The 18,924-nt window shown below is 43.6% G+C and overlaps 1 protein-coding gene across 2 annotated transcripts; it reads right to left on the bottom strand.

Annotated features, from left to right (window-relative positions):
* Positions 1-869: 869 nt before the first annotated feature.
* On the bottom strand, positions 870-8,237 carry gtf2f1 (general transcription factor IIF, polypeptide 1). Of its 2 annotated transcripts, none has more exons than XM_064315283.1 (14): positions 8,098-8,237; positions 6,790-6,904; positions 6,607-6,653; positions 6,211-6,283; positions 5,879-6,075; positions 5,073-5,243; positions 4,193-4,401; positions 3,695-3,848; positions 3,038-3,099; positions 2,631-2,759; positions 2,395-2,468; positions 2,146-2,287; positions 1,853-1,985; positions 870-1,449 (listed from the first exon to the last, which is right to left on the bottom strand). In XM_064315283.1, the coding sequence occupies exons 2-14, from the start codon at positions 6,799-6,801 to the stop codon at positions 1,245-1,247; spliced, it is 1,608 nt and encodes a 535-aa protein (XP_064171353.1). In that variant the 5' UTR covers positions 6,802-6,904; positions 8,098-8,237; the 3' UTR covers positions 870-1,244. The 2 variants fall into 2 exon arrangements, with proteins under 2 accessions (XP_064171353.1, XP_064171352.1); XM_064315282.1 differs by having other exon boundaries at positions 7,960-8,162.
* Positions 8,238-18,924: the final 10,687 nt, after the last annotated feature.

Below are 18,924 nucleotides of genomic sequence, written 5' to 3'. Positions count from 1 at the left end.
AATTCTCAGCGAAGCACCCCACTGCCATGCTGTGTGCATATTTTGTCTGAAATGTATCCACATCCAGCACAGTAGCATTTTGAAAAGTAGTGGGTTACATATACTGAACATTACCAGGCCATCTCACCTACTACAGCATTTTAATTCCACCTGTTCAGTGCGTTAACCACTCTAGCGACACGTTTTTTCTTTGGGCAATATGACCGCAACTCCTCCATCCCACTGTGTTACTACCGGTGGAGTTAAGAGTTAGAGTTTGTGTCAGCTCCTCTCCACTGCCCCAGTGCTTTGATGTAGACCAGAGATGGGCAACCAGGGCCGTTCGCTTGTCTGGTTTTCGTGTGAATGTCCAGCCTCAATTACTCAATTATCCCTAACATTTATGCCATCTGGCATTTTAGCTACATTTCTTGGCAAGTGAATGAACAAAAGCCAAAGGCTGTTCCTGTGTCAGTAGATATGAAACATTTTACTGTCATCTAATCTACGATTGAACCAGTGTTGGTGTATGCAGCCAATCAACTAATTTAGCCAGGGTAACTGGTGGAAACAAAAACACACAGCGGCTCTCCAGAACCAGAACCACCCACTGCTGCTGTAGTTCCTGTCCAGTAGCTTTGCCTGCAGTAAAATCTAGGGGTGGATCGACACCTTGACCCAGTTTCCCCCTTCCCTTTACTGATCAGGTCCACCGGGAACAAAAGATGTTGTTATCAATGGGGATTTCCCAGGATAGCATAAAAAAATACATTTGAGTAAACCAACCTCGATACAACTACGGCAAGAGAGGAAGCTCAGAGAGCTCAGATGTAATGGGGTACGAGATTCTGGGTACTGATCAACTCATTTATACAATGTGAACGACCGTATTGAGGGAATGTTTTATTACAAATAAGCACAAAAGAGGAACACTCTCCATCACAGCTGGTGTTCTACAGCCAGAAAGTAAGATGCACTACAATACCGCATCATACTGTACATCGACTAAAAAGAAGGCCAGTCCCCCTAAATTAGACCAGTGTTTTTTATGCAGAGACAAAGTCTTGGTAAATTACACCATAGGCCTTCACCACCTAGGACCACTGATTATTTTACCAACAATCCCACAATCCCCCCTCGGTCCCGTCTAGTCCCCTCACACCCCCACTTCCTGCTATTCCCTTAACTTTCAGTTCTTTTCAAGTTCATGATCTCACGGCCTCCTTTGTCTTCTGCCCGACCCCCCACCTCCCCTTCGCCTCCCCTCACTCGGTGAGGTAAAAGTGCATCTTCTCGTTGATGCTCTTCCTCTCGGGGTTGAGCCGCTTGAGGATCTGGGCCAGCACGTTGACCGTCTGCTCGCTGCTCAGGCCCGTCCTCTTGGTCTGGAACTTCTTCAGCAGGTCCTTGGTGGTCATGGGCTTCCTAATCAGGTACCGCCGCACCGCGTCTTCCGTCAGCTGCACGTCACTGCGTAGGGGAAATACAAAATCGGAGTCGGGGAGTCAAAGGGATGAAGAGAAAGGGAATGTGAAGCGGAAAGCAGGCAAAGAAGCAAAAAGAATGACAAGGAGGAGAGCAGAATGAAGAGGAAGTGCAAGAGAGGTAGGCGGAGGTATCAACTTCAAACCAAGACTCCGTCGTGAAAATCGTAATTCAAGTCGATTCAGCTCAGTTCAGTTCAATTCAACGGGCTTCAGTGGCATGAGAAAATTTTACATTCGTATTATGAAAGCATGCAGAAGAGGAGGTGAAGAGGGAAGAGTGGGCTGGGGAGAGAAGAAAAAAAAAGAGCAGAGAGAAAGGGAGGAGAGAGACAGACAGAGAGAGAGAGAGAGAGAGAGAGAGAGAGAGAGAGAGAGAGAGAGAGTACCTGGAGCTAGGTGTGGATTTTCCAGAAGTGGGCTGTGGGGTGCTCTTTCCTGAGGGGGTCTGTGCACTGGGCTCCATCTTCAGCCTCTTGGACGCGGGCGTGTCCGCGGTGGCGGCCACGGCCTGCCGCTTGCCTGGAGTAACAGTTAAGATGGCGGAACATGAAACGGCACATCTGGGCGCGGCGGGCTAAGTGTTTTTAGGGGAATGTCTTCAGGGACGCGTTTTGGGAAATGGGGACGGGGGTAGAAGGCGGGGAGACGGACAGGGCACCCGTCGGCGCGGCAGACATACCTTGCTCCAGTTTGCTGGCTGCAGCTCGGAGCGTGCTGGAGGTGGAGGCGCTGTCGATGGAGGGGGTCCCGGGACGGCTGCCCGTCCTGGAGCTACCCCCCGACCCCCTGCCGCCTCCTCGCTTTGGCGGGGTGCGTTTTTTCTGTGCGGGGGAGAGGGCGGGTGGGGCGTTAACCTGAGCAGACGGGCCAGCGTAGCGGCATGACGCGAGCGAACGCACGCTGCCATTGGACAGGCCCAGTTACTCACCACCATGAAGAGCGCAGAGCTAGCCTCTCGCTCGATGTCGCTGTCCTCCGAGCTGTCCGACTCCTCGCTGCTGTCTGAAACCCGGAGCGGGTCAGTGAAAACACACCCCCTTCACAGCAGCCAATCAGGGGCTGACATATTCCAATTCAACGCACTTTTATTATTTCTTTTTTTAAAAGCCGACGATTAAAATGGCAGTTAAGCAGACTGACTCCGCACGCGGGCGTGGTCCGTACCTCTCCTCTTCTTCTTCTCCTGCTGTACGGGAGTCTTTTTCCCGTCCTCCTCCTCCTCTTCCTTCGCCTCCTCGGGATTCTGCTTTTCTTCCTCGCTCTCTTCCTCGCTCTCCGAGGCCTCGTCGATCCCTGGGTGGGGCAGACGGTCCCTGGGTCAGCGCACCGTGCCGTTGCCCGTTCGCCCTCAGCGTGAGGCACGCGTGCTAACGGCTACGCAGCACCGCGCACGTCTGCTTACAGACACGAGAGCCTTCACCATTCCCTCTCAGGCCAATCCAATGGTGTTTATTGCCAAACCATACACAGAACATTTAAATCCTTAAATGTATTTTTATTATTATTACTATTATTATTATTATTATTAATAAGAGAGTAATGGAGTAATGAAGAGTTGAAATGTCTCTCACCTTTGGGAACATCCTCTCCTTTATTGTGTTTGACCTTCTCTTGATCGTCTTGATCTTCTGAACTGTAAAAAGTGTGAAACCAACACGGCATCAGGGTGACAGGAAGCACTTTGGAATTTTCATACTCATGCACAATACTGAAATGGAACGAGCAGGATAGGACTGCACAGAAATACGCGCTACAAGGTTTGTCTTTATTTTTTTGACGCCCAGTTTTCACTGAACTCATTAAACTATTAATTAGCCCGGTTATTCCTAATGTTCCTGGATCAATTCAACGAGGGTGTGGAGCCCAGGAAGGCTGCAGTATCCAGGTGCATGCAGTTTCCTGTCAGTCAGCAGCCAACACATGCCTTAGAAACAAGGTGTGTGGACTCTTCAGCCAATCAGGTACTTTAACCCTTCACTCACCTGCCGAAATACACTGAAAAGCATCAGAAACTGCAGCCCTCCCTCCAGGAGTCTGACACCCCAGCTCTAACCTGAAACCTCTCTCATCACTATGAAACAATAAATTATGAATTCTCCTCCACATAGCTCGTTTATCAGCATTACACATTATCAAAAACTACAAGATATAATACACTGAGGACACCTCATCTAACGGTGCATCAGACTACCGGCAGCTCTGTGCCAGCTTCTCTTCCGTAGTGCTACCTGCTCTCGTCAGACATGTAGTCCACCTCCAGACCCTCAAAGTCCCCGTCATCGCTGTCCTCCAGGGCTTCGCTGTCACTGCCTCCCTTCCTCTTCTTCTTGCCCTTTCCCTTCTTCTTCACCGGCTTCTTAGCTTTCGGCTTACTCTCTCCATCTGAGGGGGACAGGGCCAGGAGGGCATGGAGATCGGGTCAGCGGGACAGCATGAATGAGAGTTAGAAGATGGCTCTTTTCTTTTTTATTTCACTCTGTGTTTCAATCAATCAATCAATCAATCCAGCCCTAATCAACCACAATCCATCCCCACATCAAACCTCCTACCTCGTAGCACTTGCATACACATACACAGTACATAATATATATACAGTATACTGGCCATAACAAATTGGGGATGAGATGGGGAAAGGGGGAAAAAGCGTAAGAGAAATAAATAGCCAAATGAAAAGTGAAAGCTTGGGGCACAGGCAGGCGGGGCAGGGAGGGTCTGTGCTCGCCCACCTTCCGCCTCGCTGCTGTCGCTGTCATCGCTGCTCAGCTCCAGGTCATCTTCCAGGTCGTGTATGCGCAGGTCCCCTCCCCTGCCGGGCTTCTTCTTCTTCTTCTTCTTCCCGGCCTTCTCCGTCTCCTCGTCGTCGTCGTCCCCCCGCTCCTGTTCTCGCAGCCGCCGCTGCAGCATGATGCTGAAGTGGTTGACCACTTTATTCCTCCTGTGACAGAGGGAGAGAAAGAGAGAGAGATAAAAAGAGAAACGTGGCGTCTCCTGCACGTCAGCGACAACATAAACTAAAGTCCTCCCAATACTCATACTGTTTGTATAAGGACATACTGTTTGTACAAGTCAAGGTATTTTTTTATGGGTTTAGGTTTTTCTTCCTACGGCTTGTCATTAAAGCAATCTGGGTTTTTTTATTTTCACTCCTAGGTCACAGAGTTAATCAGCATTAGTGCTTTGGTGGTTACACATGTCCATGCTGGCCAGGGAATGTTCTTAACTCATGTTAGTCAGGTGAATGCAGTTATGTTCTCTTACATTGTCACTTGCTCTGAATTACAGTCTGCTAAATGAATGTAGGGTAATGTAATGTTTCTGGGGTCCCCCTCTTCCTCGTCTCGTTCCCCCAGCTCAGTGTCTCAGCCACCCCCACCCCCACCCCCGCACACAGCAAGGACACCATAGTGCAGTTCTGATTGGCTCTCTTGAGCATGGACATTGAGCTTGGCATTGCTTATTCGGGTGCCATCACAGAACAGTGTAGCGGTCCACCCTGGCATATTTCATTTACTCCCCTCCAATTCAACCCTCTGCCACTTTCTGGGCACCTCCTCCGGTCCGGTCTGCACCTCCGCCCAGAGCCTCGCCCCTGCGCCTCCTCCTCACCTGCCCCACTCCTCCTCCGCTTCCTCTGCAGTGAGCGTCCGGTGTTTGGCCTGAGGGGTGAAGTTGTACCAGCCGTGGACCGGGAAGGCCTCGAAGGCTCCATCCGGACACTGGGTGAAGATGTAGTAGGAGGCGTTCTCCGTCACCCCTCCTTTCTTCTGCCCTTTGAACCTGAAACACACCAAGGAGATTCACCCTGAACCTTGCTGGACAAACAGGGCAGGAAACCACACCCACCGACACTTCCAGCCCAAATATTCTCCCCAATTCTTTGTCGATGCCTATTCCCAATCCCTAGGACTCCTTCTCATCTTTGGCATTACAACAGCCCTGGAGGGTGAAGACAAGTACTAGCATCCTCCAGTGCAAGCCGCCATCTCCCCCCTGCCACACATGCTTTGCTGCGAACGCAACTATGCAATGTAACATGGTTAGAGCAATGTAACATGGTTAGAGGAGAGCGCCATTTTGCCTGTCCTAGGCACAACACATAAACCGGAGCTACGCAAACCTACGCTGGGATGGTTGGTTCTGCGCCTAACTGAGGCTGTACAGCCCATGCCACCAGAGTGTCCCTTACACGACAATTAACATGGTCACGTCACACGACTTTATTAGTATTATTTTTAAACAAGCTGGGGAAGACATTACAGCTACAGGTAGCGCAACGAAGCCCTCTTTGCAGTATCCACACAATGAGCGGCACAAGCAAACACGCATCTGCGTGGGTGGACGTTCTCCCACTCCTCACATGAAAAACAGCCACAAAGAGAAAAGGGCGGAGCCACAGAGAGCCCGAGGTGTACCGTCTCCCTGCCTTCCCGTTGACCTTCAGGATCCAGGGCTGGTCCTCCGTGCGGAACTCCCGCGTGACGATGCCGAACTTCTTCCGGCGGGCCTCCTCCCTCTGCTTCTTCCCGAACTCGCTGCCGGCGGCCCCCTCCGCCGCATCCTCCTCCCCCCCAAACATGCGCCTGTTGCTCATGTCGCGCTCCATCTTCGCCTGCGGGGAGTGCAAAGGTCGGGGGAGAGAGAGAGAGAGAGAATGAGCTGCCAGAGGGGGCGAGAGAGGAGAGGCAGGGAGCGTTCACAAGGAGGCCACATCCTCCTTCATCTCAACAGCGAGGATCTCAAGTACCTGTGTCCATGTGGAGCAGTTGACCTTGTCCCCAGCGTTAAAAGCCATGATGCTGTACTTCTTGCTTGTGTTTCTGTTGGACAGACACAAAGGCAGTGTGGGACGCCACAGATGGATCAATGCTTAACGCAGGCGTGGAGCGTCAGTTCTCCGATATGACTGTAGGGTTAACAGATGGTAGGGCTGGGGAATTGTCTGTCTGATTATATTGGCCAAATATGACCTACAGGGATTGTTGATTGTATTGTCTGGGGTGGGGAGGGGGAGGGGGAGGGGGGAGGGAGGGAGGGGTGGCAGGGTTGGGTTTCTCATGAACAGGTCAGTTTTGTGGTCAGGTGAGAGAACATAGTGCCGCAATGTGTATGGAGTGGGGGGGGGGGGGGTAAAGAAACTCACTTGGGCACTCTGACAATGTATTCTGTCGAGGAGGATCCACCGTTTCCCTGCAACAAAAACAACATGGGCCTAATTGATGATGGCACGAGATACGTGATAATCACGTGACGTTTTATTTTGCAAAAATACATCATATTCTGTGTGGAACAGTACATATTGATCACTTATTCATTCACACCTTACCAGCGATGTCATTGTTGAGACAGTTGGAAACCGTTCACCCTGGGAACACGTGGTCTAACACCCAGCAGTAACCTCACCGAGAACAGCACGATAAAACAAAATGACTCCTTTGTGTCTGGGAAAGAAAGCATGCATAGGGAATTAGCCTTATTAACATTCGCGTAAATTGACCAATGAAGATAAAAGACAAGGGCTGCAAATCCGTTATACTTGCTGAGAGACCGGCGCAGCTACCGTATCTAGCGTCGATTAATCGTTCGACATTAAGTAGAGGACTTGGGTCCACTTCAGTGGTCCAAGAATCCCAGTCACGGAAGTAAACGTTAGTCTACACACTAGTAAAGTTAAATAGTAGTACTAACAGTACAACTCCCCCAGCAACTACAGCGCACGTCCCATTACTTAAAGGCACAAACTTGCAATCTAATACAACTGGAAAACATTCGAAATGTTACACAAACCTTATGACTATTAGGCCATTGATGAGGTAAAGTTAAGAAAATAAATCTACTCGGTCTTTGTCAAATGTATGACAACCAGATTGTCTCGACGGTGCAGCATCGCAACAGATCATTTTTCGACGGGTTGGCAAATGCCACTACGTTACTTAGGTAAGCATTAAAATATTAAAACGGAAATTAGTCATACCTACCATACTTTGAGATAACCCAAATTAGTGCATAAAAATGCTTATTTTATGCGACTAGAGTAAGGCAGATTGGACCCCAGCTAAGAATATGAGGCTAGCTAAGGTGTGTTAAAGAATCTCTATAGACTAGTCATTAACGTTAGTGTTTATTGCGAAACATTTAGCGGCAAAGATAACTAGCAAATCAGTTATTTTGTTTACGTCTTTCTAGCCTTCTTCAATTAACTTTTTTTAATAAAAAAACAAAAAACCTTGTGAATCATTTGTGCTGGATTTAAATACCTAGTACAACGTTAACAGAAGCGACATTCAGTTTGAGCCACGATGTAGTTATTCAGCTAACGTCATTTCAATGTAATTATTATTATTTGCCCATTCGTGTCTGTTATCAAGTACTAGGACTTCCGTAGCAAACTGTCCGTTTAATATAACGTTAATTTAGCTAGCCTAGCGAACAACCCTTAGGATAGCTGACTAACATTAGGCTAGCTAAAATCTTTCTAGATAATGTTTGTATTTACCTCTGTCGGTTTAAGCTTACATCCACTGTTCTTTTAAACTAAGGTAGCTAAATATAAACATAAATATAAACCTAATACTTCGGTTTGTTTAGGTAATAACATATGATCAGTTGGCTCGCTAAACAGCAGATTTCGCACCGAAGAGAATGAGACACAGTTCCGTTCGTTTCCGTTAACAACAGCGTCCGATTAGAAACGGGGAACTCATATGAACGGGTTCTTCTTTTGCTTCTTCGATGGTGTTCATTGTCGGCTTGCAAATGCATGGAAGGTGCATTACCGCCACCTATTGTGCTGGAGTGTAGAGCAGATCAGACCAGTAGTCAGATCCCAGTCATAGCTCAATCCCGTTTCTGAAAGATATTGCACTACAGCCCTGGAATTCCGACTCGAACTTTCCCCTTCATCCGAAATGTCTTTAATATCACCGACCGCCTTCCACTATCCTGTTAAATATCATTGCTCTTTCATTGACAAACTTGCCACACACGAGTATGACATGCTCAACAGTCTCTGGTACCATACACATTTTGCACAACCCAGCTACGTGTCTCCCCATCAGCCGCAAAGAAGAATTTAAATCAGTATTCCCCAACCTTACCCTATCCAATCAGCACCTCCTCTTTCCTATTTTCCCCTTAACCTCCTTTGCCCTAATGGAGTTCTGCAGTCTGTATAGCCATCTTCAATCTTTGCCATTATTCAACTGTTCCTGCCACTCTGCAGATCTGTAGATCTTCCCTCATGAAACCCACTTTGGCTGGAATTAAAAATTTGCCTACTTTCCAAGTAATATTGTAGTCTCTCTACAATAATTTTCTCCATAATTTTGCACACATTGGATGTGAGGGGGGTGACACGGTGGTGCAGTGGGTAGCACTATCACCTCACAGCAAGAAGGTTGTGGCTTTGAATCTTGGCTTGGGGCCTTTCTGTGTGGAGTTTGCATGTTCTCCCTGTGTTCGCTTGGGTTTCCTCCGTGTACTCAGGTTTCCCCCCACACAGTCCAAAGACACGCAGGTAAGAGACCATAAATTGCCCATAGGTATGAGTGAGTGAGTGAAAGGTGTGTGCCCTGCGATAGATTGGCGCCCTGTCCAGGGTGTATTCCTGCCTCTCACATGCTGTGATAGGCTCCAGCTCCCCCCGTGACCCTGCTCAGGATAAGCGGGTGTAGATAATGGATGGATGGATGGATGTGAGGGCAATAGGTCTGTAACTGCCTAGATCCACAGGATCCTTACCCGGTTTCGCTATAGAAAGTACTATTGCTTCTTCCCACCAGCAGTTATTTTCCCTTCAGCCCATACTTTATAATAAAATATCAATAAAACCATAATCACCTGTTCAGGTAAATGATGAAACATTTCATAGTTAACCATGTCCTGACCAGGAGCAGTGTTGCCATAGTTTTGAATTGCTTGATTAATTTCAATTACGGTAACGTCTGCCTCCATTGCTTCATTTGTGGGACTTTTCTTCTCATCCCCATGCTCAACCAAAATATCCCTTTGGCGACTTGTATATTTTTTCCCCAAATCATTTGCGCTATGTATTTCTGCAAATTTGCAGCCCAGTAATTCAGCCTTGCCTTGGCCTGTATTTGCATAATTTCCACCTTCCACCAGCACTGGAATCCAATTTACCCTACCACCGGCATTCATTTGCTTAATCGTGTGCCACACCTCCCCTAATGTTGTCCCTCTCCCAACAGTAGAACAAAACTGGCGCTAACCATTCTGTTTTGCAGTCTTTATAATTCCCCTTGCCTGGTCTCTTCTCCTCAGATAGTCCATTAAATGTTGTGGGGTCATATTACGCCTTAAGATTTTAAAAGCCTTATTCCTGTCCCGCATAGCTGCTGTACACTCGTCTGTTCACCACGGGACTCTCTTTCGTCTCCCACTCCCTGACACCAGCAGGATAGACTGGCTTGCTGCTTTCCAGCAGTAGAGAGCTTATGGCTTCAGCACATTCGTCTATGGACTCCTCCAGGGATACTTCACTCAGTTTATCAAGACATTTTTCCAGAAATTTTCCCCATTTAGCTTTTTGAAAGCACCACCTCTGGACAGCATTCCTATTCTGGAGACTAACTCCTACATCTACTGAACAGTGGACAGGAATGTGATCACTTCCCACAATATTATTCACACAGTATAGTCCCATCCCTACATACATCTACCCTTGTTCCCCTTCCGTCATTCAAGCATACTAGAAAGTGTTTGTCCATGAATTGCTCTGTTATCAGACCATTAGCATCATTCACACGACTACCCCATAAACTGCTATGTGCATAAAAATCCCCACACCAAATGAAAGTGACTTGAAACAATTTAGGAAGCATGAAGTAGCATTATTTTGGAATACAGCTTGTTTAATTTGTGTGAGGTAAGATAGTCAACATTGTTTGTGGTGCAGTAACTTGGCATAATTTTGAAATCAATAGTTTTAATGGGAGGCCTAGATTTTGGCAGTTTGAATGAATGACTTATAGACAGTGCTGTTTGTATGTGTGAGTAACTTGGCATGTTTGTATGCTGAAAATGTGTTTTTCATCAGATATCATTTCTTTTTGCACTGTGTTTGCTATGAGTAAATGAAAATAGTAATTCATATATAAATTTAGGCTATGACAGACAAGCATACATTTATATACATAAATGCATGCAAACACACATAGCCTACATCCTGAAAGAAACATAGGCATGAATTCAATCCTTTACCATGAATGCCAAATAAAGGCAAGAGCTGAAATCTCCAGTCTGACTGTGAATGACACTGTACATTTGGATATATTTAGATATCAAACTCACAGTCAAACTACCCACACTTGTACATTCATTCACTAGAAGGATTAAATGCACACAGGCGACATGGGATGTATGGCTACATTCTGAACTGCTTAGTTGCGAGAGATTACTCTCTCCTCAGTGCAACATTTGCATGGAGCTTAAAGGCAACCAAGCTCGTCATCATTTACAAAGCAAAATGTGAAAAGAAAACCAAAGCAAAACTTTTTCCCCTGGTGACAGTCATAATGTATATCTCAGAAGATATACACATACTATAAGTACTGCGTTGTGTTTATGATACAGCTCTGTATTCAAAGCAAGGAAAAAAAAAAACTCTCCATAAAAAGCAGGTATACCTAACAAAAATTTATAGATAGATAGATAAATTTTTTCTCACAAAAAAGTGCAACACCTTTGCACATTCCACTGTTTTACATGAAACAGGTCAAATCAGAATCTGATTGAATTTCTTCATTTAATCTTCTTTTTCTGTGGTGCTCAGAGAACTTTGAGAGCTATTGAACAGGCTCCCAAAGCATTACATTACATTTATTTGCCAGACACTTTTATTCAAAGCGTTGTACAATAAGTGCATACTGAAGGTCATTAGAACAACTACAAAACACAGTTCCGATAAGGCACAATTCTCATTTTGTAGCATTTTGATAGCCATTTTGTTATTCATAACCATGAACACATTAAGTCCAATTCATACAGTAAACATCACTCTCTGACCTAACCTATGCTAAGTCAAGCTATAACATCAAGATAATGATACAAAGTACAAAATAAGTGTTGGATAGAGGTACATGTAACAGGAAAGTGGCACAGGAGGTACATGTGTAACATGATAGAGGGGGATTTAAGTGATAAAAATGATCCCAGATTGGGTGTGCACTGCAGAGTGGTGATAGTTAGTCCAGGCATAGTCTGAAGAGATGAGTCTTCCGACCACAGGGAGTTTGTTCCACCACTGGGGAGCTAGGGTGGAGAAGCTCCTTGGTAGGTATGAGCGAGAACCAATCACCCGGATGGCAGGGGTTTGCAATTAGCCCTGCTGCCGTAGAGAGGAGTGGTCAAGCTGGCGTGTAGGATTGACTCGTATCCTGTAAGTAGGTGGGGGTTGTCCTTTTGGCTGCAGCTTACCCCTCTGTTTGCATGAGGTGTTTGGTTTCCAAATCCGGTTTTGTTTTTTTTTTAAAGCATAATCCTTCAGAATTGGGTCTGCACTCGATCTATTAGGAGGTTTTGATATCCTCACAACTGAGGGAAAAACCAGCAAAAATGACCAGTTTTCATTTGACACTTTTGGTGGGTAAGTAATGTATGCTTGCTATTAAAGTCAAAGACCATAAAATGAGTCTACCTAAACAGTCCTGGATCTTTTTTTTTTTTTTTTTCTGCTCTTAAGATATGGGTAGAAATCTCAGCAAAGTTATTTATCAAGAGTGCTCTTGATATTTCCATAACCTTGTCATATTTCCATGTTCCCAGGCTCTCTGTTGTACCTGGGAGCTCGTATCAACCATCCTGAAGGAGGTAAGTCAGCAAATGGCCAAATTAATCAGCACATAGTGTACTTTTTATGGATGTGTTTGTTAGAAATATAAAATTTACATTATATTGCCATGATCCTTTCTGATTTTCTTGAAAGTTCCTGTAATTGAAGAGCGCTATGCTGAGGAAACTTTAAGAATACATGTTTTTGCTTTTTTTTTTTGCCATCCCAGGTTGCCTAAAATAATCTAACAATTATGTTATCATCCTCTGTCTGTCATTCTGGATAAGAGTTTAAGTTAAGTTATTGTAATGTACATTACTGGCACAAATTATGGAAACAATGCATTTATAAACAGAGCTTAATGATTGATGCAATGTTTTGCAACAGTTTCTATTTCTAATTATTTATTCATTTTTCTATACAAAAATGAATAAATAATTACCATTTGTGATAAACAAGTAATAATAATTACGCCTTCTTATATGTATTAGTTAATGCCTACATAATTGAGCAGTCTAATTTATCTTACTGTTGGAAATGTTATAATCAGCTTCAGAATGTAATTCTTTGTCCAGCATTGTGATACAAAAAATGATAATATTTATCACAGTAACGTAGATGTTTCGACCAAAATGCAGAGATGATCTCGGGAGACTAAGGTTGGGAAAGAAAACAAGGAACTGTAATGAAACAGAGTACAAAACTAACAAACCAGCAAAAACATGAAAGGAACACTGAGGAACAAGGGCACTGAACAATTAACAAACAGAAAAACAGAAAATCACAAATATTAAACTGGAGAGATAAATACTTTGCATAGAGGGGCTTGAAGGCAGTGCTAAGGAACACAAAGATCAAGCAAAGCTGAACACAGGGACATTAATACACAGCAAAATAGGTGAACAAAATAAATGAATGGAACACATGTGCAAACAATAGCTAACCCAATAATACAATAAAGACACAACTCACAAAGGAGACTAAATAACAAACTAGGCGCAAGTGCAGACAATCCAATCAGACATTAGCAGACACAAAAAATCAAATATGTGAACAAAAGGGAAAAAAATACTAGAAACTGGCAGCCTCTAGTGGTCAGAGACAGGGACTGCGAAGCTTGTTGGAGATCCATACAAACTCGTCATCGGACCCAGTGGCAACGACTGATGAAGGCCCAGGCCAATGCTACTTCCACTGCCTCCTCCAGCTTGGGGAGCATATTCTGGGAAATAGAGGGTTTATAGAGTTAATAGAGGGAAACTGAGCTGACTCAGATGTTTGCTGATGAGCCTACTCATTTGCCAACAGTTCAGGGCAGGAAACATGGAAATGGCCAGACTGCCTGCAGTAAATGCAGCACTCACAAATATGCTTTTCCCATTCCAGAGGTGAAAGGTAGCACTGGTAAGGAACTGACTTGTACCGAAGGTCGCAAGGTCGTCCCGGGTGGAATGCGTGTACCTTGGCAAGGTATAACCTCATTGTCGATAATCGCTGATAATGGTACATGTAAAGCTATGTAAAAAAACAAAAAGGGATCCTCGCGATAAGTCTGCTAAATGCTTAATGTTGTATGTAAATGTATGCAATTTAAGCAGGCTTACTCAGCTGCATAGGCTCCTCCTGGATGGGACTGGGAACATGGGGGTGACTGACAAAACAGATCCTCCGAAGTCTCAAATTTTGTTTAGTGTCTGGCCATTACCTTTTACTAACAGTTTACCACACTGTTACTACAACTGCGTGAGAACTTAATTTTCACATGAGATTTTAAAGCAAACTCATATCTACCTTTGCTAAAGTGAGTTACGCCATTCACTATACTGTAAAGCACTTTGGGATCAGGAAATGTCAAATGCAGTTTATTACGATAATGATGGTGATGATGATCATGATGATGATGACTGTGTATTAGTATTAATAGCAGTTTTAGTAATTCAGCAGTAGTTCATTCTTTGAATGTCAATTTAACACAATAGTGATGGTTTTCCTTAATTCAGAGTTAATTGAAGGATATAGTCTCACACCATGTGCATCATGTGACTGCATATTGAGGTGATGCTTTCTGTTCGTCCAATTTAGCTGGTGATGAGATCAGACTGGTCAATGGATTCAATGTCTGCGCTGGGAGAGTGGAGGTCTATCATGCTGGTCAGTGGGGAACCGTGTGTGATGACTCATGGGACATGCTCGATGCTGTGGTGGTATGCAGACAGATGGGCTGTGGGGCTGCACTCTCCGCTCCAGATCTTGCCACCTTTGGACAGGGGTCTGATCCAATCTGGATGGACGATGTGGCTTGCACTAGCCAGGAATCCTACCTCACAGATTGTCCACAAAATGGCTTTGGAATAATGAACTGTGACCACTCTGAAGATGCTGGTGTTGTCTGCGTAGGTAAGAAGTGAGGGGGGAGGCTCATGTTTTTCCCTTGGATCAATTCAATTTCCTTAATAAAGCAAGGGTAATTACTGTATACAAAATTGCAACATTCAGGTAATAACAGTAATATCATGTTCGCCCTATACATTGGGGGTCCAGGCCACCAAATGTTTGTGAACATCAGACATATTATTTTACAACGAGGGGCCTTTCACATAAGGTGTCCAACTGAGGAACTTGTTCATTATGCAAGCATCAAATCTAGTCTGTGTTAACAATTCCAGATAGAAATCTCCCAGAGCAACACATTGGGAGTGTGATCTGCCCACACCACCTATACCAGTTGCACACACGTCTGCAGTGGTTACTATGGAAATGAAACTGATGGAGTTTCAAATCAAAATAAGTATAAACTGAGCTCGGTCAACTGGTTTTCCCGGGATGATTGTCTGAGAAGAGCTCTTCTTCCTCTGACTGCATCGACTCTCCTAGGAGTCACAGCTGCACCTGTCACCAGCGGTACCGTGTAATCATCTCAGGCTCCATGTCAAGTGCTTTGAGCCCCTGTGAAGGCCAGAGCATCAGTAGCACTATCAATAGGACTGAGATTGGATACGGGTTAGCTGATAGTATGTGGTACTGAGTATATGGGTTGTGTCTTGCAGATTTGGATGAGTGTGTCCCAAAACCACGTGTCCCCAATTATGTATAATTCATCTGCTTTTGTACTGTACCTAGAGTGGGAATCTTTTCCTGTCACTGGAAGTGTGTAAAACACAAAATTGAAATGATCTCTTAAGTGAATGGGAAAATTGTTTGGAAGTGATCTCATATCAGAGAATAACCATCATATCCCTGTCATCCATCATACCCAGATAATGATGAGTGTGCGGTCGGCATCTGTGGCCCCAACGCTGACTGCGTCAACACTCCTGCGAGTTACAACTGCACCTGTCACGAGGGGTACAGTGTAAAAATTATGCCAGGCTCCATGGCCAACATCTCAAATCCCTGTGAAGGTCAGAGCATCCCAAAAGCTGTCAGAATTGTGAATGGATACAGGTTAGCTGATAGTGTGTGATATTGAGTATATGGCTTGTGTCTTGCAGATGTGGATGAGTGTGTCCCAAAACCATGTGGTGCCAATACAGAATGCTACAATACTCCAGGAAGCTTCTACTGCACCTGCATGGATGGGTACATTTCCACTACTGGATTGATCTGGGTGTCTGGGACTACTGTGTGCCAAAGTAAGTGGTGGACGGAATGAATTGTGAGCATTTTTGAGTTCATGAGCCTTCTGAGGTCCCCTTTTTTTCGGTATTTAGATTCTCTCCCTCTCATCTATCAATAATCTCCCTCTTTAGGTACACAGGATTTTTTTGCCTCACTAACTCTTCCAGAGGTAAGTTGGTATCTGAAGAAAACCTGATTGTGGAGCAGACAGTAAAGGATAGTGCCAGATACAGAAGGCCACTATTTTGCCTTCTTTCTTCACAGGGCCAGACACCTGAAATGTTCTTCCTAAATCAAATTAACACGGAGTTGGAGGACAACCCTGATCTTGTTCTGCCTGAGAAGGTTTGTACAAAGACCTGTATACTGCATATTCATATAGAAGGCAATGGACATGGGTAAGGATGGGACTGGGGTAGAGTGCGACTAATCTGTTTATTTAGTAACAAAGACAAGAAGTAAAACTTCCAAGGTTCTGTTTCTAGTGAGAGCACAATTTATATGAGGGACTTCAAGAGAAGTTTAATGCTCTCTGCACTACCATATGGGCTATTAAGAGTAAAATAATAATTGATAACTGGTAAGGTTCCTCTTGGAGTGCTCCAGGTGTGTGCAAGCAGGGGTCGTAGTGGTCTGTCATGAACTGCAGCTGGGGATTCCAAATGGGTATGGGAGAAATTTGGATCAAAATTATGGAGTAAAATAAGTACTGAAAGTTTGCTTGATTTCAACATTTTGAAATATGTCTTGTGTTTCTCAGCTGTGTGAGCCATGAATGCTCACATGCTTTAAGTGGATCTGGCACAAACACTGCAGTAAGTGCACAGACAAACGTTGAATGACGCGAACCGTTTTTTTTTTACGTGGACCTTAACTCGCTGTTGTCTTTGACCCCCTCAGACAGTGACCGGTGTCCTGAGCATGGTCTTGTCTGTCACATTCGGCACGTCTGATGCGGGGGGAAATGGCGGTTCGGCAGAGGCAGCCAGCATTGTCGTGAAAATCATAGAGGGGTTGACATCTGCCCTGGTGGAGCCCACTAAGACCCAGTCTAAGAAATCTCTGAAGACACCAACCATGGGTAACACACTGTACAGGAGTCAGTTGCTCTTTAAAATAATGCTTTTTTAAATTAGATTTTTTTTAAAACAACCTCCACAAATTTTGGATGTGCAAAAGAAATTCAGAGATACGAACCTCAGTTATGGAATGACTTATCAGCAAAACAAGCTATGACCCTGGAAGTATCAAACAAATTGATACAGTTTTCAACATCCTTATCATACAATTCCTGGACTTCATATGCTGTTACTATTCATGAACATTAAATGAAGGCAAATTATACTTTCCACCAATTTAAAAAACTGGAAATACACTTCTTTCTTTCCACTTGAGTTTTGGGTCTATCTAAGACTATGGATCCAGTTTGCAAGGGAGTAGTGTAATGAAACAAAAGCAATGGAACCTACCTGTATAAAATAAAGCGTGCATTTTAATGCATGTGATGCATTTAATCATTTACATGCTCAAAGCAGTTTAAGTTGTGCTGAGTTGTTAGAAGCTACCTGCTTGTTGGCAGACTGCTGTTCCGGTTTTTAATGTTCTCTCACTGATACTTTTGTCTTTTGCAACATTTTGCTAAAATCATCTTTAGCTTGTCTGTGTAACCTTCCACCTACCTATTCAGTTTTCTATTTCTGTAATGAACATGCACATATTCGTTATGACATTTCAACTCATGGCTTGTGATATTTTTGCTTTTGAGAATGCAAGATGGTAGCATTTTTTGCTTAGGTGTTAAAGACAGACAGATTGTTATAATGTTGGGTCTTTCAGAAAGCTGACAAAAAAGAGAACATTCTAATAACGTCCCACTTAAGGTTTGTTTGATTACTGATTTTTAACTTATAAAAAGATTTATAGCTATAACTGAGCATCTGATTTAAAAGAAATTAGGTGTGAACAAGTAACTCTTCCAATAACTTATTGAATTGAAAACTTGGTGTATTTTCACTTCACTTCCAAATTGGGAAACATTTTAGGGTTTTGAATGATCCCTGTTCCCAAAGGGTTCAGAGCTTAGTATGTACTAACTTACTATGTATTTTAAAACATATTATAGCATTATTAAATTATGATTGTGGAAATAGAATGAACTTAACAGTATCAAGTATTAACATTGTCAACAGTACATAGTGCACTGGGATTAACAACTTTTCATAACATTTTAAAATCTAGACATCAATTTCAATGTATTTAAACTGTGTTCTGTTACAAAAAAATCATGTGCTCAGAAACCATATCAGAACACCCAGCATGTGAGCAATAATAATAACCCCAAGATCAGAGCAGAAATGTTATTTCATGTTATTTTCTATTTGTTTTCACATGTGAAAATTGTTGTTCACATTTTTAAAAAATCAGAAGATGCAAAAGATTCAATGTGATCTATTTTCTTTTCGCATGTCGAAATTTTGATTCGCAGCATTGGAAAAAAAAGAGCCAATCACATGTAAATGTCCAGTTCATACATGACAGTTTCTGTTCGCATGAACATATCATTATTCACATCTGAAATTATTATTTTCACATGTCAAAATGTCCAGTTCATACATGACAGTTTCTGTTCGCACGAACATATCATTATTCACATCTGAAATTATTATTTTCACATGTGAAAATGTCCGGTTCACATGTGAACATTTTAATTCACACGTGAAAATGTTAAATTCACATGTAAATTTGTGATTTTCACATGTGAAAAGGCAAAATTCACGTGATTTTTTTGGGTGGACCGCTTTATGAACAAACTATTAATATTATAAGTTGCCTATTTTACATTTAGCAAGCCAGTTTAAAAAAGCATTGAACAAAAAAAAAAAACTTGAAATAAGCTATTCTCTTTTTTCTCATAACACAAACATAATCACTATTATTTACCATTATTCAGGCTGACCCTCTCAGCCCCAAATAATGCTCCTTCTACAGACATATTTGATTGTTTACTCTTGTACTTGAAAGTGATACATGTATATATTTTTTCCTATAGAG

This window comes from Anguilla rostrata, chromosome 17 (assembly GCF_018555375.3).
Source record: "Anguilla rostrata isolate EN2019 chromosome 17, ASM1855537v3, whole genome shotgun sequence".
NCBI lineage: Eukaryota > Metazoa > Chordata > Actinopteri > Anguilliformes > Anguillidae > Anguilla > Anguilla rostrata.
Note: the sequence above shows the minus strand (reverse complement) of the source record. Positions and strands in the feature narration are given on the sequence as shown.